General features: G+C 44.5%; 1 protein-coding gene across 2 annotated transcripts in view; it reads right to left on the bottom strand.

The window, feature by feature from the left end:
* Positions 1-1,971, bottom strand: part of LOC119131297 (netrin receptor UNC5D-like) — a 49,509-nt gene extending 47,538 nt beyond the window's left edge. For both annotated transcript variants that reach the window (XM_037265612.1, XM_037265615.1), the window contains exon 1: positions 1,594-1,971. In XM_037265612.1, the coding sequence (XP_037121507.1) occupies positions 1,594-1,690 (97 nt within the window). In that variant the 5' untranslated portion in view covers positions 1,691-1,971. The remainder of the gene's footprint in view (positions 1-1,593) is intronic.
* Between the last annotated feature and the right edge of the window lie 15,892 nt (positions 1,972-17,863).

Genomic DNA, 17,863 nt, shown 5'->3' with positions numbered 1-17,863 from the left:
GCGTTGGCCTTTTATTTCTGCCGCGTCCACTCCCACCCTCCATCGCCAGCCTTTGCACAATCTGCCGGGACTCAATCGTAAATCTTACATCCTCAGAAATGTCCATACAAGGGCTCAACTGCGATGGATTTTTTTATTTTTTTTTGCAGCTACTTCCGATCTTAGGCATAAGAAAATTGTGAAAACAACTAATCGACCAATTGAGTAAATAAAATATATAAGGCATAAAATAACTTTTCTCTCTTAATATTTACAATAATAAAGATATGAATCACCGACAGAAAAAAATACTGTTTTATAACTGAGAAAAATGAGTATAAATGTTAAAATGCTAATTTTCAGGGACCACCCAGGACTGGTCGCCAGTCAATCGCAGGGCAAATTTCGACAAACACCCAACCACATTCTTCAATGACCTTAACATGCTGTTATTGAGTAGAATTGTGAAAATTGAAAATAAACTCCTTCATACTCAACTTCCATCCACAAAATGTCATCCTACTGTTTGTAATATTGGTATCAATATTGGTATCAGCGATACCAGCCTAGTCATCGATACCCTGCTGAACTTGGTGAGCGGTTTTCTATTCTATTTCCACCACTATCAGTGATATCAGCATCTGTATTGTACTTACTATTGGGTTTGCATTGATATCGTTGTCAGTATCAGCAATACTGGCCCTTTATTTGACTTAGCTTCATGCTTCAATGTACTGTTATTGATATCATCATTGGTGAGACTCGTCCCAATATTACTTGTTGATATCTGCATCGACGGTACGATATTTTTCATAGCATTGTGTTTTTCTTTAAAATATTGGTATCAATGTCTGAATCATACTGGTATCAGGGATACTATTTTACTCTCTATCACAATATCGATATCAGTCACCTCAATATCAGCGTCGATTTTCCTTGATATTGTGCTTTTCTTGTATCAATATCAATAACACCAGTCTATATTTTACTTGGCACCAATGTTTTTCAATATATTGCTATCCATGAGTGCACCGTTTCGTTTTCCAAAATCATATCTCCTTGGTGACCAATCAAAGACTCTTGATTTGCGCTTATGAAGACGAGTATGCGGTGAAGAACAACAGAGTGTATTTTTAAAACAGTCTCATTAAAATGCATCTTATCAAGAGCTCGTTCTAATCGTTCAGGGGCAGGGCTAAAAATACAAACATATCAGTAAACATCTCTTTGAAAGCATCAATCAAAAAGTCACTGCTGTTGCCCAGCCAATCACAGAAAAACATGTCAATTGCACAGAGCGAACATTTGAACCCTCAAACTCACAAACCACTCGTCCATCGCTCTAACCTCATCGAATTCACTTTGCACCTAATGAGATGACCCGTCACACTTTTTTTGACCTGCACAACGAAGCGCTTGATGACAGCTGGGTGTCCACAAGGTGACCACCCGCATCACCACCACCAGTTTGCAATTTACAGGACTGGAACCCGCGACCTTCTGACGCTTTGATTGACATGCCACGGAAGCGTAATTGACAAAAAACTGTCCGAGTCGTCTAAGTTCCACGTGCAACTTCCACGCACGCACGCACAGTGTTCCGATCGGTCTTACCTCGAGCGAGAGCGGTAGCCGCCAGAAGAAGCAGCAGAAGCGGCGGCAGCAGCCGTGCGGCCAAAGTCGCGCGTCCCCCGGAGCTCCGGCGTCCCATCACGGCTGCGCTCGCGGCGGCTCTCCGCGTGATGCGCACTTGCGCCCGTGCATTTGCGGGCTAAAAGAGAGAGAGAGAGGGACTAAAAGAAAAGAAAAAGAAAGAAAAAAAAGCAACAACAAGAGAACCACCCCAAAATAAATACATAGATAAAATAATGGAATTGAAATTCCCGAGCTGGCTAGGCGTAATTGTCCGAGCCGAGCGGTTGTAACGCAGTGCGGAGAGGAGAAGAGGATGAAGAAGAAGAGAGGAGGAAGACTCTTCCACTGTGACACGAGGCGGAGAAGGAGAGAAAGTGAGCGAGGGAGAGTCACGTGATGTTGTTTTCTGCTGTGCTAATTAATGAGCATCTGCTCTCTGATTGGTCCAATGATTAATAAGGTGGATAGGTTAAATTCAAAACACATGGGCTTCTCAAGTCCTTGTTTAAAAAAAAATGCATTATGCAAATTAGTTGAGGTGTATAATAACTCACAAAACAATACTGTTAATATTCAACGGCAAAGTAGCGTTTGATTCTAAAATATTGATGCGCTGATGCAGTGATAGCAATTTATATTTAACTCGATTAAATGTATTAATTTTCCAGGTCCAAGAAATCGACATGTTTGTGAAGCACGGTATCGATACCGGTATCGATATCTGTATTGGTATAATTTTAACCATATTAAGCAGCTTCGACTCTAATGACTAATTTGTCTGAATATAATGTTAAAAATATCAGCAATGGCTGTCTGTAACTCACTCAGTGTGGTTAATAATTATGTATCCATAATTGGAATCCTTTTAGGTATTACCGATACAAGTCATCAATGATAGTGGCATCACTTTTACGTGACATTATTTTTTATCTTACATTGTAAAGTTCTCGGTACCGACATAGCGATCAACAGTTGTTAGGAAATTTGCGGTTTGACCTTGCATAACCTCATTCGCATATCAAGCATAGAGGGAGTCAGGCTAGGTCAAGCCGGGATAATATTTCTAGCTGTAGCCATAAACGTGCATCAAATATTCGGGGAGGCAGGCGTCCCGGGGCTGCGACGGCCTCGAGGCTATTGAGCGGACCGCCGGAGCGAGAACGACGGAACGAGCTTTTGTCGCAACGTCGGTGTTTTATTGTCCCGCCAAAGCCACGTCGGCCCGCTCGCTCACCTCACCTTGAAGATGATGTCGTTTGTCCTGCTGATGACATCATCCAGCAGCAACCGTCTGTCATGTGACAGCTCGGTGACAGCACATGACTGACACATTAGAAATAATGGCTCGGAGTAGCTTGGGAGCCTTTTAATGGCAAAATTCAACTTTTTTTTTTTATGGCTCAGGGAAATTTTTTTTGCAGACAAAATCACTTTTTTTTTTAAGCCATGTTAAATTTTTGCATGACTTAAGTATTTTATTCAAACGACCCAAAATAGCTTTAATTAAGATCCGGTCTCTATCCAACTTCGGATTGATTCATGTATCGATTAAGACAGCTCAGTCCAAACAATGTGTAAACGGCGAACAAACAGGGGCTTTAAAGAACAAATACAAGCCGCTCTCAGCAGGGTCATTTTCCAAAGGCAGCAAATATTACAAGCCGATAAAACATCTCTGACATTTGTGTTTATTCTTAAAGGCGAGGCATCTGGCCCACGCGGGGTTCATCGGCGGCCACCTCGCGTCCTTCTAAACACACAAAGATGTGAATAGAAGCGTTTAGGCGGAGCGTCCTCGCTTCTGCGCCGCTTCCACGGCCTTGGGCGAGATAATAGAAGAGGAGCCGGGTTTGAGGTGTCGTGTGGGAGGTCTTGCTCGTAGGCACGTTTCCTTTGTCGCCGTTTGGTAAATAATAAATCCTTCCTCAGCCAACGGAGCATGCTCACGTCGTGCTGAAGGAAAAACTTCATGTCATAGTCAAATGTAGCCTTTTGATACAATATTGTAATTTAGTGGCACAATAGAACCTTTTCAGAATCTAAAATAAATCGTACGTCATAGTCTACTTAGCATGTGACCGATTTCCTGGCATTTATTCCTTCTCAATTCATTGAGCTTTCTCTTTTATATATTTTTGCAGTCTTGGAAAATCATTGCCGATTAGCCAAAAGAGGACGATGATCACGTTGATTTAAAAAAAACAACCTTTTAATCAAATCCAAGAATCGTCAAACATTTCAATGCTTTCAAGTTCTCTCTGCCATTACGGGACATCATAATTAAAATAAATATATGTATGTGCTCACGCTAGCTGCGCCTTTTTACAACGTGAATGACCGTTGCTCACTTGGATTCAAGGTCGGAGCAAAGCTCTGTGTGTGTGTGTGTGGTAATGGATCCACAATGTGTGTGTGTGTGCCTGCTATGGGCCTTCAGCTATATGGTCTCAAGGCTCAGAGAGCATCCCAGTGACAGGGCCAGGGTCCGCCAAGCTAATCAGACCCTTGGGAGTCGCTCGACGCCAACACTTTGTATTGTCGGGAATTCTCTCCTCGCTGCACTCGAGGACAAAGTGGGATAAAGTCACCGTGAGGGGCTTTTTGTTCTACACACACACACACACACACGCTGGACACCTGGATGGTTGGGAGTGTGTAGACTTTTTATCATGCGTGTAGGGTTGGTTCAGTGCTGCTCTCATTCCGTCTCTGTTTTAAATCTATACATGGACATTTTTAGCCATGATATTATTCCATGTATACAAAATCACAGCTTTGTGTTCCCGCCGCCGCCGCCGCTGTGGGCTCAAGGGCATTTTCCCGTGGAGTGCTCCGAGAATCACTCCTCTCACTTTATGGAAATCAAATGCCAAAATTGACTTACTGGAATCCCCCTGAACCCCGCAGCTAATCTTGCCCCGAAGCTTCTGACATTCACGTAAAGGTGGAGGAAGAAGACGAGCGTCGTTGCCGATTGGCTTCGGGCGGAGGGGAGGGGGGGGTTATCGGCGCTGCCAATCAGGGCATCTGGCGATGCAGGATTGTGGTCTCGAGATCCGACGAAGGAGCAGAAACACGAGGCGAGACGCGGAATAGGAATGACTACACGCTTGTTTGTATGTTGGGCGAGTACGGCGGAAAACAGCCTGCAGATGTAAGTTTAATGACGCGGGTCAAGTATAAAACACAAGTGACAGACGGAAGCGGCCTTTAAGGGGTGCTGGCCTGCTGCACACACAAATAAAAGCACCCGCTTGCGTGTCGCCCTCCCGGGAATGGCGTCCAGATTTAAAGGCGCTCGCCCGTAAACGAATCGGACCGCCGCGGACGCGGGCCGCCGGTTCCATCGCAAGCTCGGTGTGAAAGGTACAAGCACGGAATGTCAAGTCGACGCGGGAATTTCTCGGCTTCCGTGGGAGTATCATTGGCATGACGGTGGCTGTAGCGCAGTCCGTCATTCCGATACTTGGCAGGAAAAACATTCCGATAGATTATTTGGTCGATGAATTAAAATGATGTAATGAGTAAAATCATTTCATCCTATAATGCTAACAAGGACAAAAACATGAATTACAAACAGAACATTTGATTCTTTTCCATTTTCTCCTTTAGTTTTTAACTTTACGACATCGGCAAAAACTGAACGATTTTCTATGGCGTTTCGCAATGTACGTTAGCATTCTAGCTAGCAAACTTTTGTTAGATACAATTAAATAGTTTGGTTGAACATTACGGGCTAACATCTCTACGCAGAAAAACACTAGCGTTATTGTGCTTGTCGGCCATTTTGGGTGGAAAATTGCCTGGTAGTCTTGAATGCATTTCAGAATAAACACCATATTGATATGTGCATGTGTGTTTGCGTGTGTGTGTGTGGCTGCAGGTAGAGTGGTACAAATATAAAACCGGGCCGTCTGCCAGCGACGCCTCCGGCTGCGTACATCTTAAAAAGCTCTCCCGCCGCAAAGTTCAGACAATGTGTCAGGTCCTCGGAGTCCAATTATGTGTTTGTTCATTCCTGCTCAAATCTCTCGTCTCGCCGCTTTGCAAAACAAAACGCCGAAGGTGATCAAGAGCGCGGCGACGGGAAACGCTCACGTCTGCCCAAATGTCACGTCGTACCGGTGGCCGTGTATTAGAGTGCGCTTGTTGTCAAACACGTGCCTCTTGGTCTATCTCCAAAGGTCTCATTAACTTTCTCGTCAATCAACCATATAGCATGCATACATGCAACACTCCCGTGAATTCTCGGCAAGTTATCCAGATTAATGTATGGCTAGCGAGATGGATATGTCAGTGAAAAAATTCTGGCTCCGCCCCCCGGGACTGGGCTGTTTTTTTTAACACATAAAATTAACTTCTACTGCACTGTTGTGTTGAATCGTGGCAAAAGGTGAAATAAAAAAAAGACAGGCAATTAGCAGTTTTGCTTCAATGCTGTCATTTCGTGTGAGAACTGTTCACACAAGAGCTGATGGTGGAGTTATAAATACAGTGCATCTTTAGTTTCACCTCACAGGAACTTTAAACTTCGCATCCTGGTCCTGGCTTATCACTATTTCCTCTCACATGGCCACACGGTTTTATGAAAAAGTTGTAGAGTAAGATGTATCTTAATAAGGATGTTCTTTCTGCTGACTAACTGTGGCAAAAAGTGTTCTGCCGACTAAAAGGCCAGCGTAAATTTGTTTTAAATCAGTTTTGCTTGTCTGCCGGCGTGAATTGCACCTCTGGGGCGACGAACAAACCTTTCCACTCCGCCTTTCCGCACCGACCTTGAGTCGGGAGCAAGAGAGACGGTGCAGACGGGGTGAGGATTGGCTCCCCCCCAAAGTGGAGCAGTCACCTGTCGCCAACAATCAGCTTGCTGCTTGTTCTTAAGAAGACGAGCTGAGAGCTTCGGCAGGGATGGGAACATTTGAGTCTCAGAGATGCGGGGAATCTGCTAACGGTAAGTCGAGACAGAAACGAGACCTGATAAATTTAAAGTTTGCTTAACAAAACGGCGGAAACCGTCGCTCGCTTGATTTAAATTCACTCAAATAACGGATTCAACCTCTCACCTAAACGACAAAACCAATTACTAATTCACTCATAAAAAAAAAAACACTAAAACTTAACTCACTCAGTGACTCAAGCGCTCACTCACCCAAGTACTGTAACTATACTCAATCACTTATTGAATCACTGACTGACTCCAACTTTACTAAATCACTCACTGACTTACTCAAATACTGCAACTTCACTCACTCACTCACTCACTCACTCACTCACTCACTCACTCACTCACTCACTCACTCACTCACTCACTCACTCACTCACTCACTCACTCACCTGAATACTGCAACTTTACTCACTCCCTCACTGACTCCCTCACTGACTCCCTCACTCACTCACTCACTCACTCCCTCACTCACTCCCTCACTCACTCACTCACTCCTCACTCCCTCACTCACTCGCTCACTCGCTCGATTCAAAAGCTCTAATGATTCAACGTCTGTGAAGCTAAGGCTAACGTAGCTTCCTAGCCAGTGGGTGATGAAAAGATGGAGAGGCCAGAGAGGTGAGCGGTGCGCTCCATCAACAACGCGGCAGCTTGTTGCAAACAGGATTGATAAGGAGGATGCTTGTTAGCACACGCTCGCACACAACCGACACGTGAGCACACACACCAACTAAGTGGTTTCATCTGTCAGCATAACAAGAGCTCACATGAACAAATGGGAGGCGGGCATGCAGGTGTCAAGGCCCGGTCTTAATATGAAATAATAAAGCGTACACATGAAGTCGCAGGGGGAGGGGAGAGCATTCGCGGGCCAATCGGGGAGCGGCGTGATGGATGAAGTCGGCGGCCAAGGGGGAAGAAGAGCACGACGCGTCACATGGAGTTATTTGCGGCAGCGGCTCACTTATTCGGCGGGTGAGCGCCGGCTTAAATCAATCCATTAGATCCATCCGTCACGCCGCTATCTCGGCGGGAGTCAAACGTCTGATGGATGTGCTCGCGTCCGTCGGGATTCCGCCGTAACTACCAGACTCCCGCCGATTCCATTTGCAACTTGTGGAGCCGAGTACGCAGCGGGAGAGGGGAATAAACCAGGCGGGTCTCATAAATGTTCATGAGATGTAAATAATTACACTATTTGTGGGCCAATAGTGAAAAACAGCGAGTCACTGACGACGGCCTAATTTATTTATTATTGCACTCATTGATAATTTAAACCATAAATGGAACACAAACTGTAATTCCCTACACACTTGAATATCATTTCAAGCTAATCTTACATTCGCCTTCAAATCAAATGGTTGGTCTCGAAGACTCTCCATTAACAACCCAGGCTAAACAAAAATGAAGGAATGTAAACGTTGACTTTTCCAATCACTTTGTTTTTTGCACTTTTTCATCAGCCGCCCGGCCGACAGCCTTCGACCTTTTCACTTTCACACTCGTGCGGTAAAAGTGCTTAAAGCCGCTGGATGAAACAATCGCCGTTATGGAGGCGACGCCAGGCGAAGAAGCGCTTGAACAAGGCAGGCGAGAGCCAGCATCCGTCAGCACCGAGGCGCCGCCCAGTGCCTCGGCAAATCGCCCCCTCATCCGTCTCCTTCGCGACCTTGTGCTGGCGAGGAACGCGACGCACACGCCCGTCGCAAACTGGCAGCATGATGGGTAGCTACGCGCTCATGTTTCATTGTTGCGAGCTAAAATGTAGCGATGTATCAGGATCGGAAGGGAATGTTTATTTCGCTTGTTCAATCATCTAATTCACTTCATATTATTCACGAAGTGAACAACCTTTACAACTCACCATTTCAGTCAACTTCCAAGCTTACTTAACTCTTTCAAGTTTCAACTAACGACTCAATGACTCACTGAATCACCGACTCATTTACACACTCACTTGCATGAAACTAGCTAACGCTCATACTCAGTGAACGATTGAACGACTCAATGACTATTGATTTACTGAGTCCACTTACCCAACATACAGTATTGTCTTGCTTAACTAAACCACTCACATTATTTGACTCAAGCAACTTTGTAAATAATCAACGCTCAATTAACCGACTCAGTCAACTGATTCATTCACTCAATCAACTCATTTAACGAACCCTCTGAACTTACACAAGGCTTTTGAACCAAGTTGCTCGCCTAACAAATGGACTCAGGATACAAAAATTGATGCAACTAAGCAACTATCTTAACTGACTTACCCAACTAACTCAACCCAGCAGACCAAACAAGACACGGACAGGACGGCATTACAGGAGTTTACGCTCAGACGAGAATCTGTTTGCGTCTTGGGGCTTTTGTCCCGACTGGAAAGCGCCCAGGTAGCTGAGTCAGTTGAAGCCTGGGAACATTCGTCATCCCGGCAGCTCGTGACTAATGTTATTGTTGTTGCCCGAACCTTGTGAACAAACTAAAAAGACCCCAGCAAATGCTTACACTTTTTGTTTATTGTATATATTCTATTCAACAAAATGCATTTCTAAGAAACTGTCATGTCGTGTTTCATGCAAATGAGCCGATGCTCACCCCGCCTGCCAACGACCCCATACTTGGTAGCCTCCAAGCTATCAAAAGGTCACTTTGCCCCACCTGTCCAACGCTACACAAGAGAACCACCTTCCTTTGTGCTAAAACTTAAAGCACCACTCCTAATTCAAGGACTTCTTCCCTTCTTTCTTTGCACCAGTTAAGCTCGTCATGGCAACCGTCAGCCAATGCACGCGTGACTGTATGTACTTTTATCAGCAGCACCTTCCCTTCCCTCGCCTGCCTCCTTGTTCCACGGCGCTGCGCCGATCCACTTTTTCTATCGCGCCTGAATTGGTTTAATTAAATCTGGGGGTCCCGAATAACGTGCTGATGAATTTCAAGGAGTGCAGGGGACGCGTAAACGTCGAGCGAAAGCCGCGGCAGCTCGCTCGGTCCCATTACGGCTATGTTTGATCGCTAGCGGTTTGGCATTCACGCCACGCTCTTAATGTAATATTCTCGCATTCATCAGTGTGCATGTTAATCAAATATTCCAATTGAACTGTCTCTAATGGACCCGGCCGCCAATCCATCCTTATTACCTTTTTTTTTTTACGTTCAGGTGCTGACATGATGCGATGTTAATTCATTTCCACTCGCGTTCAATGGGATTTTTTTTTTTTTTACATTTGGTACCGGTCAGCTGAATATTAAGTGCGTTAATGGAGGAGCCGGCGGCGGCCTTCGCCGACGATGAACGAGCATGAAGTGCAAGCATCTTCATCACGAGGCTTTTTTTCTTTTTTAAAGGAGGAAGATGAGGAGGAGGAGGAAGAAGAAGCTTTGTGTACCCAAATTTACTCAGCTTGCGCTCGTAGTGATTTAACTGTCGAGTTTTAAACCGGGGTTCCGGTTTTAAACGAGGGTTAAGGTTTCCACTTGACGAGAAGCATTGATGAAGTTGTGGAATAAAGTATTGAAGATCACTTTCATTATAAAGCTTCCCTTCAGATGAGAATGAGGAGTGGGAGGATGAGTAGGATGAAGATGAACAGGTCTAAGGGGAGGAAAGATAAGAAGAAATGGAAGAAGAGGAGCAGTAATAAGAGGTGGGGAATAAGGATGAAGATTTGGAGGAGGGTGGAGGGAAAAAAGGAGGATGGAAAAGAGGTGGAGGAGAGAGGATGGGGAAGGCGGAGAAAGGCTAAACGGAAAAGGCAGCAGGAAACAAGCAAGCTATTGTGCGCTAAGTAACACTTTGCTGCTGTTTTAACATCATTTACTCGACGTCTGCTGGCGACTGCGGTGCGTGCGTGTGTGCGTTCGTGCGTGCGAGCGGCTCCCGTGTTCTCATTAGATTGGGCTTCCATGCGGAACGCTCAAACAGCATGTTTGTTTATTTAGCTTGTGGTAGCTTCAGCCACACCCGAGGTTGCAGGAGAAGCCAAGACTCAAATCCTCACTAGATGATTCCAATAAGCTTTCATCTACTTCTGGAAAAAAAAAAGAAGAAGGGAAGCCAACCCTAACCCTAACCCAAAATATAAGCAGGTTGCATTTGTGGCAGCATTCCAACCAATGTCCTTTTTATATTTAATACAGAGATGGTGTTCAATTATGTATCATAATTCTTTTTTATCACATGTTCGTGTTTCACGAAAAAGCTCAATGGGTGTGGCCAGCGTAAGGAAATCTTCTGATTGGCTGACAGTTGCAATCAAGCCCTATGAATTCCGCCTAGTAACAATATTGTAGTAATGGACAAAAAAAATAAAAGATTATTATGTTTTTATACTTGACAGCAACCCGTACGGGCAAAGCTGTTGACTCTCCTCGTGATGAATATGAAAATGATTATCGCAGCTGAGCAGCGTAGCAACACGCCGCCTCCGAGGCTTAGCGCGTACGTCTGGGAATTTTTCTATTTGGCGACGCCATCAGGCGCAAAGCCGCGCCGAGCCTGCCCTGACCGTTTATTAATAGACGGTCTGAAGCGGACGCCAACCGCTGCCCTCCCCAAACACGGGCGACCAATCGACCGCTCCGCTGCGGCGGGAGGAAAGTGGGACGGAACATTGCAAACAATTTAAGGATTAAGATTACAACTTCACAACACCACAAATATTCCAAATGTTGATTTAGCTAATGAGGTTAGGGTTTCAAATTAGGGTGTCAACTCAGAATAAAGGTTTTTAAATCGACAGTTTCGAGCCAGGGGTAGGGTTGAGATTTAGGTTAAGGGTTTCAAGATAGGATGTCAAGAGCTGTTTCAAAGTAGGGTTTGGAGGTAGGGTTTCAAAGTATGAGTCATAGGATCAAGCAAGTTTGCTTCTTATACGCTCGTGGTTGATTTTGCTTGGAGACACGGTGTCCGTGCCCATTGTGCTCATCAATAATAAAACGTGTCAATCTTTCGCCGGCCACTGCGGCGACCACTCGGGTTGCAGCTTGATGGACAGATACTCGATGGTCGAGCAGAAGCGATACGGTTACACTGGGGCAAACGCTCAGACGGGGAGAGATGATGCCGATGAGAAAAACGACAAACAATCTAGGTGTCAAAATGGGATTTCAATGGATAATTGCATTAGGAGATGAGCGGTGATTCGCTGCTGGGCTTGCTGCGTGCCAACCGCTCGTCTAACGAGGTAGGAAAGGAGGAGGTGCGACATCAGAGGTGTTGCTTGGGACAGCGAGCCGCCTTTTGGCTCAAAAGGCCTTTCGAGCCACTTTCACCTGTTGTGACAAGTTCAGCAAACCCTGCGGCGCACACCTGCTCTTAAGTCACTAAAATGCTTCATTTACTTTTTTTTCTTTGTCGCTACTAAAAATAATCATGTTGTTTTCACATTGGGAATTCAACTTTCGGAACAGAAGTGGTTCAATTATTTTGAAAGTAGAGTTTCGAGACAGGGTTAGGATTTTAAATGAACAGTTCAATATGGGGTTACAGTTTTGAGGTCAGGTTTTAAGCCTGGGTCAGGTTTTCGGAGTAGAGTTTCACTTCAGGTTAGCTCCAAATGTTGATATTATGATGGTTCTCTGATAAAGGGCCAAGCCCCGCCCACAGCTCCTCCGAGCATCTGGGCTGCAGCCCAAACATCCGGCTGTAGATGTTTTTTTTTTCCTGAAATAAACATCGACGGACAAGCGCGCACGAACGACATCAAAGAGCATAAAACATGTCGGAGCCATCACGTCGGGAAAACTAGCCGCTGCCCATCAGAGCGCATGTTGCGGCTTGAATGGGAAGCATCCAGGGAGTCGGGCCTGGCCGCTGGCTCTCCAGCCCGTGACGAAGCTTGTCCCAGTACAAAACTGCTCGTGTGATTGACGGGAGTCCGGAGGGTGGACAAGCACGGTGACGGGGGGGGGCAGGGGGGTAATGCAGCTGATGAAATGGGTTGCAAAGCATCAATCTGCCCTCATCAACACCCACTGCGGCCCCTTAAGTGGCTTTTCTTGCCGCTATTGTGCAAGCATATTTTCCTGCCGAGTAAGACCTCCTGCTGCTTAGACCTATCTCTTCATCGGCCTCAAAACAAGCAGCTCTCACATGACCTGAACAAGCGTGGCTGCTTTGTATTAATTAGAACATTAGCACAAACCCAATCAGATAAAACGTCTACTGCTACTTCACAAGCAAGTTGGGACCAAATAAATAAATAAACAAATAAATAATTCCACGGTCATATATTGCAGCTTATTCAGCCGCTAAGAATATTTGTGGCTCTTCTTTGGTTGTCTGTATGACTGTATCATAGCGCCCCCCGGTGGCTAAGGTAGGTATACCAGAAGGAGCAGCACAATTAATTTAATTGCAGCATTAAATCATGATATACAAACTATTTAATTCTTCACCTTTCATTACTTTATTACTCTGTCTCTTTTATACTGCCCCATGTGGCCAAGGTGAGCACACCAGAAGGAGCAGTACAATGTTATTAAATTGAAGCAAAAAGTGTGGCAAAAACAATTTAAGTCCTTACATTCTATTTATTTATATTCTGGAGTGTTGTTTTATTTATTTTAGTATTAAATTGATGTTGCTTTGGGGGGATCCTACGTCCATTTCTGTTTCAAAGGATTTTTTTCATAAGAATTCCTCAGATGGATTCATCTCGTTCTGGCCGCAGGCTGTTGGAGGTTGAAGGAAGTCGCGGTGCATGACGCAACACGCCGTACAAAACACCCGGGCAGCTCGCCTCGGTTGTCACGGACGGCTGCACGGCAAGGCCGAGCCGCGCAGTCTATCATGTCCACGGCGTGGGCTTTGTTGCCCTAATGCTGGAATCAATATGAATGAGCCGCTTGAACAATGGAGCTCCACGTGTCCTTTTGGGGGCTTTGCAACTGCAACGGCAAGGGCGTGTGCTTCGACACGCGCTTGGATCGCAGCTGCAATCGCCGATGAATATTGCAACAGCTCGGAATCTCGCCGTGAAAAAAATAAGGGCACTGGGATGAATTCTGTTTATTGATTATTACTGGCTCAATGCGATTCTGCCTCTGTAGAAATAATAAAGTTGTTTCAAGCTGCCAGTCAAAAGTGAAGGCTTTCATACATGGGTAAAAATAAACAAACCACTGCAAACAAGCGCATTCTTCTGGGAATGTTCTGGGAATCCAGCCCCACAACAAAGTCTCACTTCTTTACATGAGATTTGGTGGACATGTCTATCATGAGTAGACCCACAAAAAAAACCCAGAAAATATACAGGTACGCCATTTTGGTGGATGGACATTTTAGTCATGACAAAAAAATAAAAAAATAAAAAATAAAATCAACCCCCACAAGGTCAGATTGTGACCAAACTAAAGCTCATTAGGTGTTCCTAATATTATGACCTGCCATTACATCAAGATCTCGACGCTAGCAGTGACAAACTAATGACACATCCTGTACGAGATTTAAACTTCCCATCATGCATCATCATCCCTGCCGCTACTTTTTGTCCTCACATTCAATGTGTCGCTTTCCTCCCTCCCTCACCTCTTCGTTCGCCACCCACCCAGTCTCTATCTGAGGCTAATGGCACATGCAGGTTCAGCACCATTAGTTGGCTCTGTGGACTCGAGCTGCACCTATTACAGCGCCGCCGCCCGGCTCTCTGGAGTGGGTCGAGCCTACTTTATCACTGCTTAGCCACCACCTTCTCCCCGGAAGGTCACGCGTTTCTAATGACTCGTGACGCCAGTCGCTGGCGGTCGGCGAAAGCCACGACGTGGGGAGCGAGAGAGAAGGAGAATTGCCAGGAATTTTCACAGAAAGAAAAATTGAGAGAAAAAAATACAAATAAAAAATGACTCCAGCTACAGAACAGCAAATGGTTACAAATTCAGCCGATTGTGATATTAAAAGTTCATTTTGAACAACGCCCCCGCCTCACCTCTGAGCGCAAAGCACAAATGAGGATTTTGACTTTGCTTGACTTCTTATGTTGTCAGTAAAGCAAAAAAACATCTGCACTGCAACTAGTTTATATTTAGTTACATTTTAATTGGCACCTTTAAATAGGGCAGAAATCTGCCATTTCTTTGGCAGATATTTTCTGATTTGTTTTATCATCACATTTTATTTTCACAATACGTACATTAGATCTTTATTTATACTAAAGGGCAAAGTAAAAAGTCAAATGTTATGCCTGTAACTCATATGTTGTGTTAATTGGACCATCAAGAAGTTATTGTATTATTATTATGTATTAGGGTTCAAAACTCTTTTTAGGGTTTCAAGTTCAGGTTTTTTTTTTTTTTTATTTGTACACACTTTCTCCCATTTGTACCGCTGCAAGTCTCTGGCCCAAACCAATTCGTGGGCTGAGTTGGGCGTGCGTCACATGTGTGAAGCAGGTGAAAACTCGGCGGATGTACAAACAGCCAGCAGGGATCAACGGAAAGCTTCATGAATCGTTTCCCAATGCTGTCATTGTCTTTCTTCTTCTTCTCTGGTGCTCCATTTATGTGCCAAGCAGACACCGCATTAACGTCCACCTCAACAATCTCATCTCAGACGCTTTCTCTCCATAAAAATTGTCAGGCCACAGAAAAAAAAAAAAGCTTAATTCATTCCTGACTGCTTGCTGATACTTCCTTGGGTGTTTAATGCAAAGAATGTCGGTGGAGGCGGCGAGGTGAAAACGAGCCAGAGTGTGAAATGAACAGTAATTAATGTTGAATAAAGACTAGTGCGAGCGTCGCTGCCGCTAATGGGAATGAGATTGCATTCTTTCTCTTGTTCCTACGTGCCCGGCTTCTTTTTCTTTCCGTCTAATTCAATCAATACGCACCGAGCGCCACGAATGGACGCGGCCCGCGGGCCAATCCGAGCTAAGCGGCCGAGACGCGGGATGGAGTCCATAGAGCCGAGAATAAGAGAGAACGAGAGAATACGTCAAGGATTCAGGGGGCCGGTCAAAGAAGAGCAATCTGCGCGGGTGGACGGACGGCAATGGAGGCGATAGATCGATAACGCTCGGATGGACACGTTGAATGGGATGATGATGATTGGATGGATGGAAGGATTGTTAGAGGGAATAAATGAGTGGACTAATAAATGACAGATGGCTTCTTAGAAAGGACGGTTGGTTGAAATGATGAATGGACGGATTTGAGGGATTGATAGCTTGATTGGAGCATGCTTGGAAGATTCGGTAAGAGGACGGGTTTGGGAAGGAGTGGGTTGATATTACGCATGGTCGTTTTAGATCAAGGCCACTTCAGATTAGTCCAATGTTTTGATTCGAGTCACTTTTGGGTGTTTTTAGCTGCGAGTCATTATCCTGTTGCAAGATCCATGAGCCAAGTTGTTTGACACGGAGCAGCACATTTCTCTCTCGAATATCTTGATTGTGTTGAGATTTGATTGATGCAAGACAGCCTGTGCCAGGTGTAGCAAAGCAGCCCCAGAACGTAGCAGAGACTCCTGCAATGTTTTTTTTTTTTGGTATAATTCACATTTGTATTGATTTCTTTTGATTTGAATTCATTTTTATTTGAATAAATTATTTAAATATTTTGACCAATTTACTCATTTTTATTTATTTATTTTATTTTATGTTATCTAATTTTCTCCCTCATTTGAAATAATTTTTTTTCTAATTTTAACTATTTTCTTTTGAGTCGTCGCAGTGACCCAAAAAGGCCGTCGCTGTCAGCCCCATGTTGCCTTAACACATCATATTTTCCAACAGGATTGAAAACCCCGCAGGACAACCTTATAATTTCCTCCCGGGAATTGTGCGCCGGTGTCGCAGTCAAATAGTGCAAATGTTTGTTGTCACAAGTGTTGTCAGGATCCTGACCTGATTGAGGGAGTAGTAGCGCATTTACATGCAAACAACACAGCCAGAGAGGAAGCTGGCATTATCTATTGTCTTCTTATCTGGAAGTGTGTGTGCGCATGTGTGTGTGCGTACCTGCTGGGTGGTCAAAGCTTCTAGAGAATGCAGGTCACACTCTTGCTCTCGCACTTAAAAGAACTTGTCGGTGAATAAGGAGCGTGGTTAAAATTCCCAACCATGCCTCGGCTCGGAAAATAAGCAACACAGTCACGAGACGAGAGGTGGTGCCATCTTTTAAAAGGTAGCGAAAACGTCACGCCTCCAAACGCCATTATGTTTATCTGACACCTTATCGCTGGCCTGGAATTACGGAGCGCATTCGGGATCACGCCACGTCTCCGCGTTGGGCCTTCTGAGACGCAAACGATGGAAGGATTGTCTTATCTTTGGCTTATGTTGTAATTTGTGTATTTAAAAAAAAATGTTGTAATTTATGTATTAAAAAAAATACTCATTTGGGTCCTACTTGGAAACACATTTTTGTTTTTTGTATTTATGCGTGTGAGTAAAAACAACAATTTTTGCGTATCTTAAAAGAGCTGAGTGGTCAATATTAATTGATTAATGGGTCGGGTCCGACTTGTAAATATCAAAAACATTTTTGTATTCAGTAAAGCTAATGTCTGATTTTTCAAACGACAATTAATTGGAGGCAAAGTCAAACCTATCCGTGAGGCAAGGGTGCTAACCGCTAATGCGCCCTTGCTGCCGCTAATCCAATCAGCGATGATCAATGAGCATTGAACGTCTGACCTGTCAATCGTGTTGGTGTTTTTGTTCATGTTTTTTTTTTTAGGGTGGTAGGCAATGGACATAAGGGCCGGGTTCTTATCAAGGTGCCCCCGACAATATCCAGCAAGCCCTCATCACCATGTGTTAATAAAGAGATGCAATCAGCGTCAACATTAATTAAAAGTAAAGAGAGAATAAACAGTAGCGCCGATCGATTCCGCTCACGTGCCGACGCCGTGCCTGCGAGGTGGCGGACGTCTCCAGCGGAATACTAAACGCCTCGCAGCTACAAGGGTCGTGACCTGACACGACGATCAATTCCAGTTTGTCACCCTTCCTGTCGCCTACCTCAACATGACATCGCCTCCCCCCTCCCCTTCCTGTCCTACGTGTAAAAAACATGTACTATATTGACTTCATTCAAGAATAATATTTTATGATGATGTTTACAAACATGTTAAGTAAAGTTTCAAAATTGTTCTTCAGCCACAAAAACTCAGATTGTTTTTTTTTTTTCCACAAAAACAGAGTAGGGTGAGGTGCAACGATTAATCGATTATCAACAACTAACCAATTGTCAAATGAATCGTTATTTTTGATGATTGATTAATAGGCTGATTTATACTGAAAACATTGTTTGGCTAGCCTCAAAGTGTTGACATTTAAAAACTGTGTACGCTAGGTTGCTAGC

Source organism: Syngnathus acus, chromosome 12 (genome assembly GCF_901709675.1).
Source record: "Syngnathus acus chromosome 12, fSynAcu1.2, whole genome shotgun sequence".
NCBI classification, from domain to species: Eukaryota; Metazoa; Chordata; class Actinopteri; order Syngnathiformes; family Syngnathidae; genus Syngnathus; species Syngnathus acus.
The sequence above is the reverse complement of the archived record's forward strand: the minus strand, read 5'-3'. Positions and strand labels throughout refer to the sequence as shown.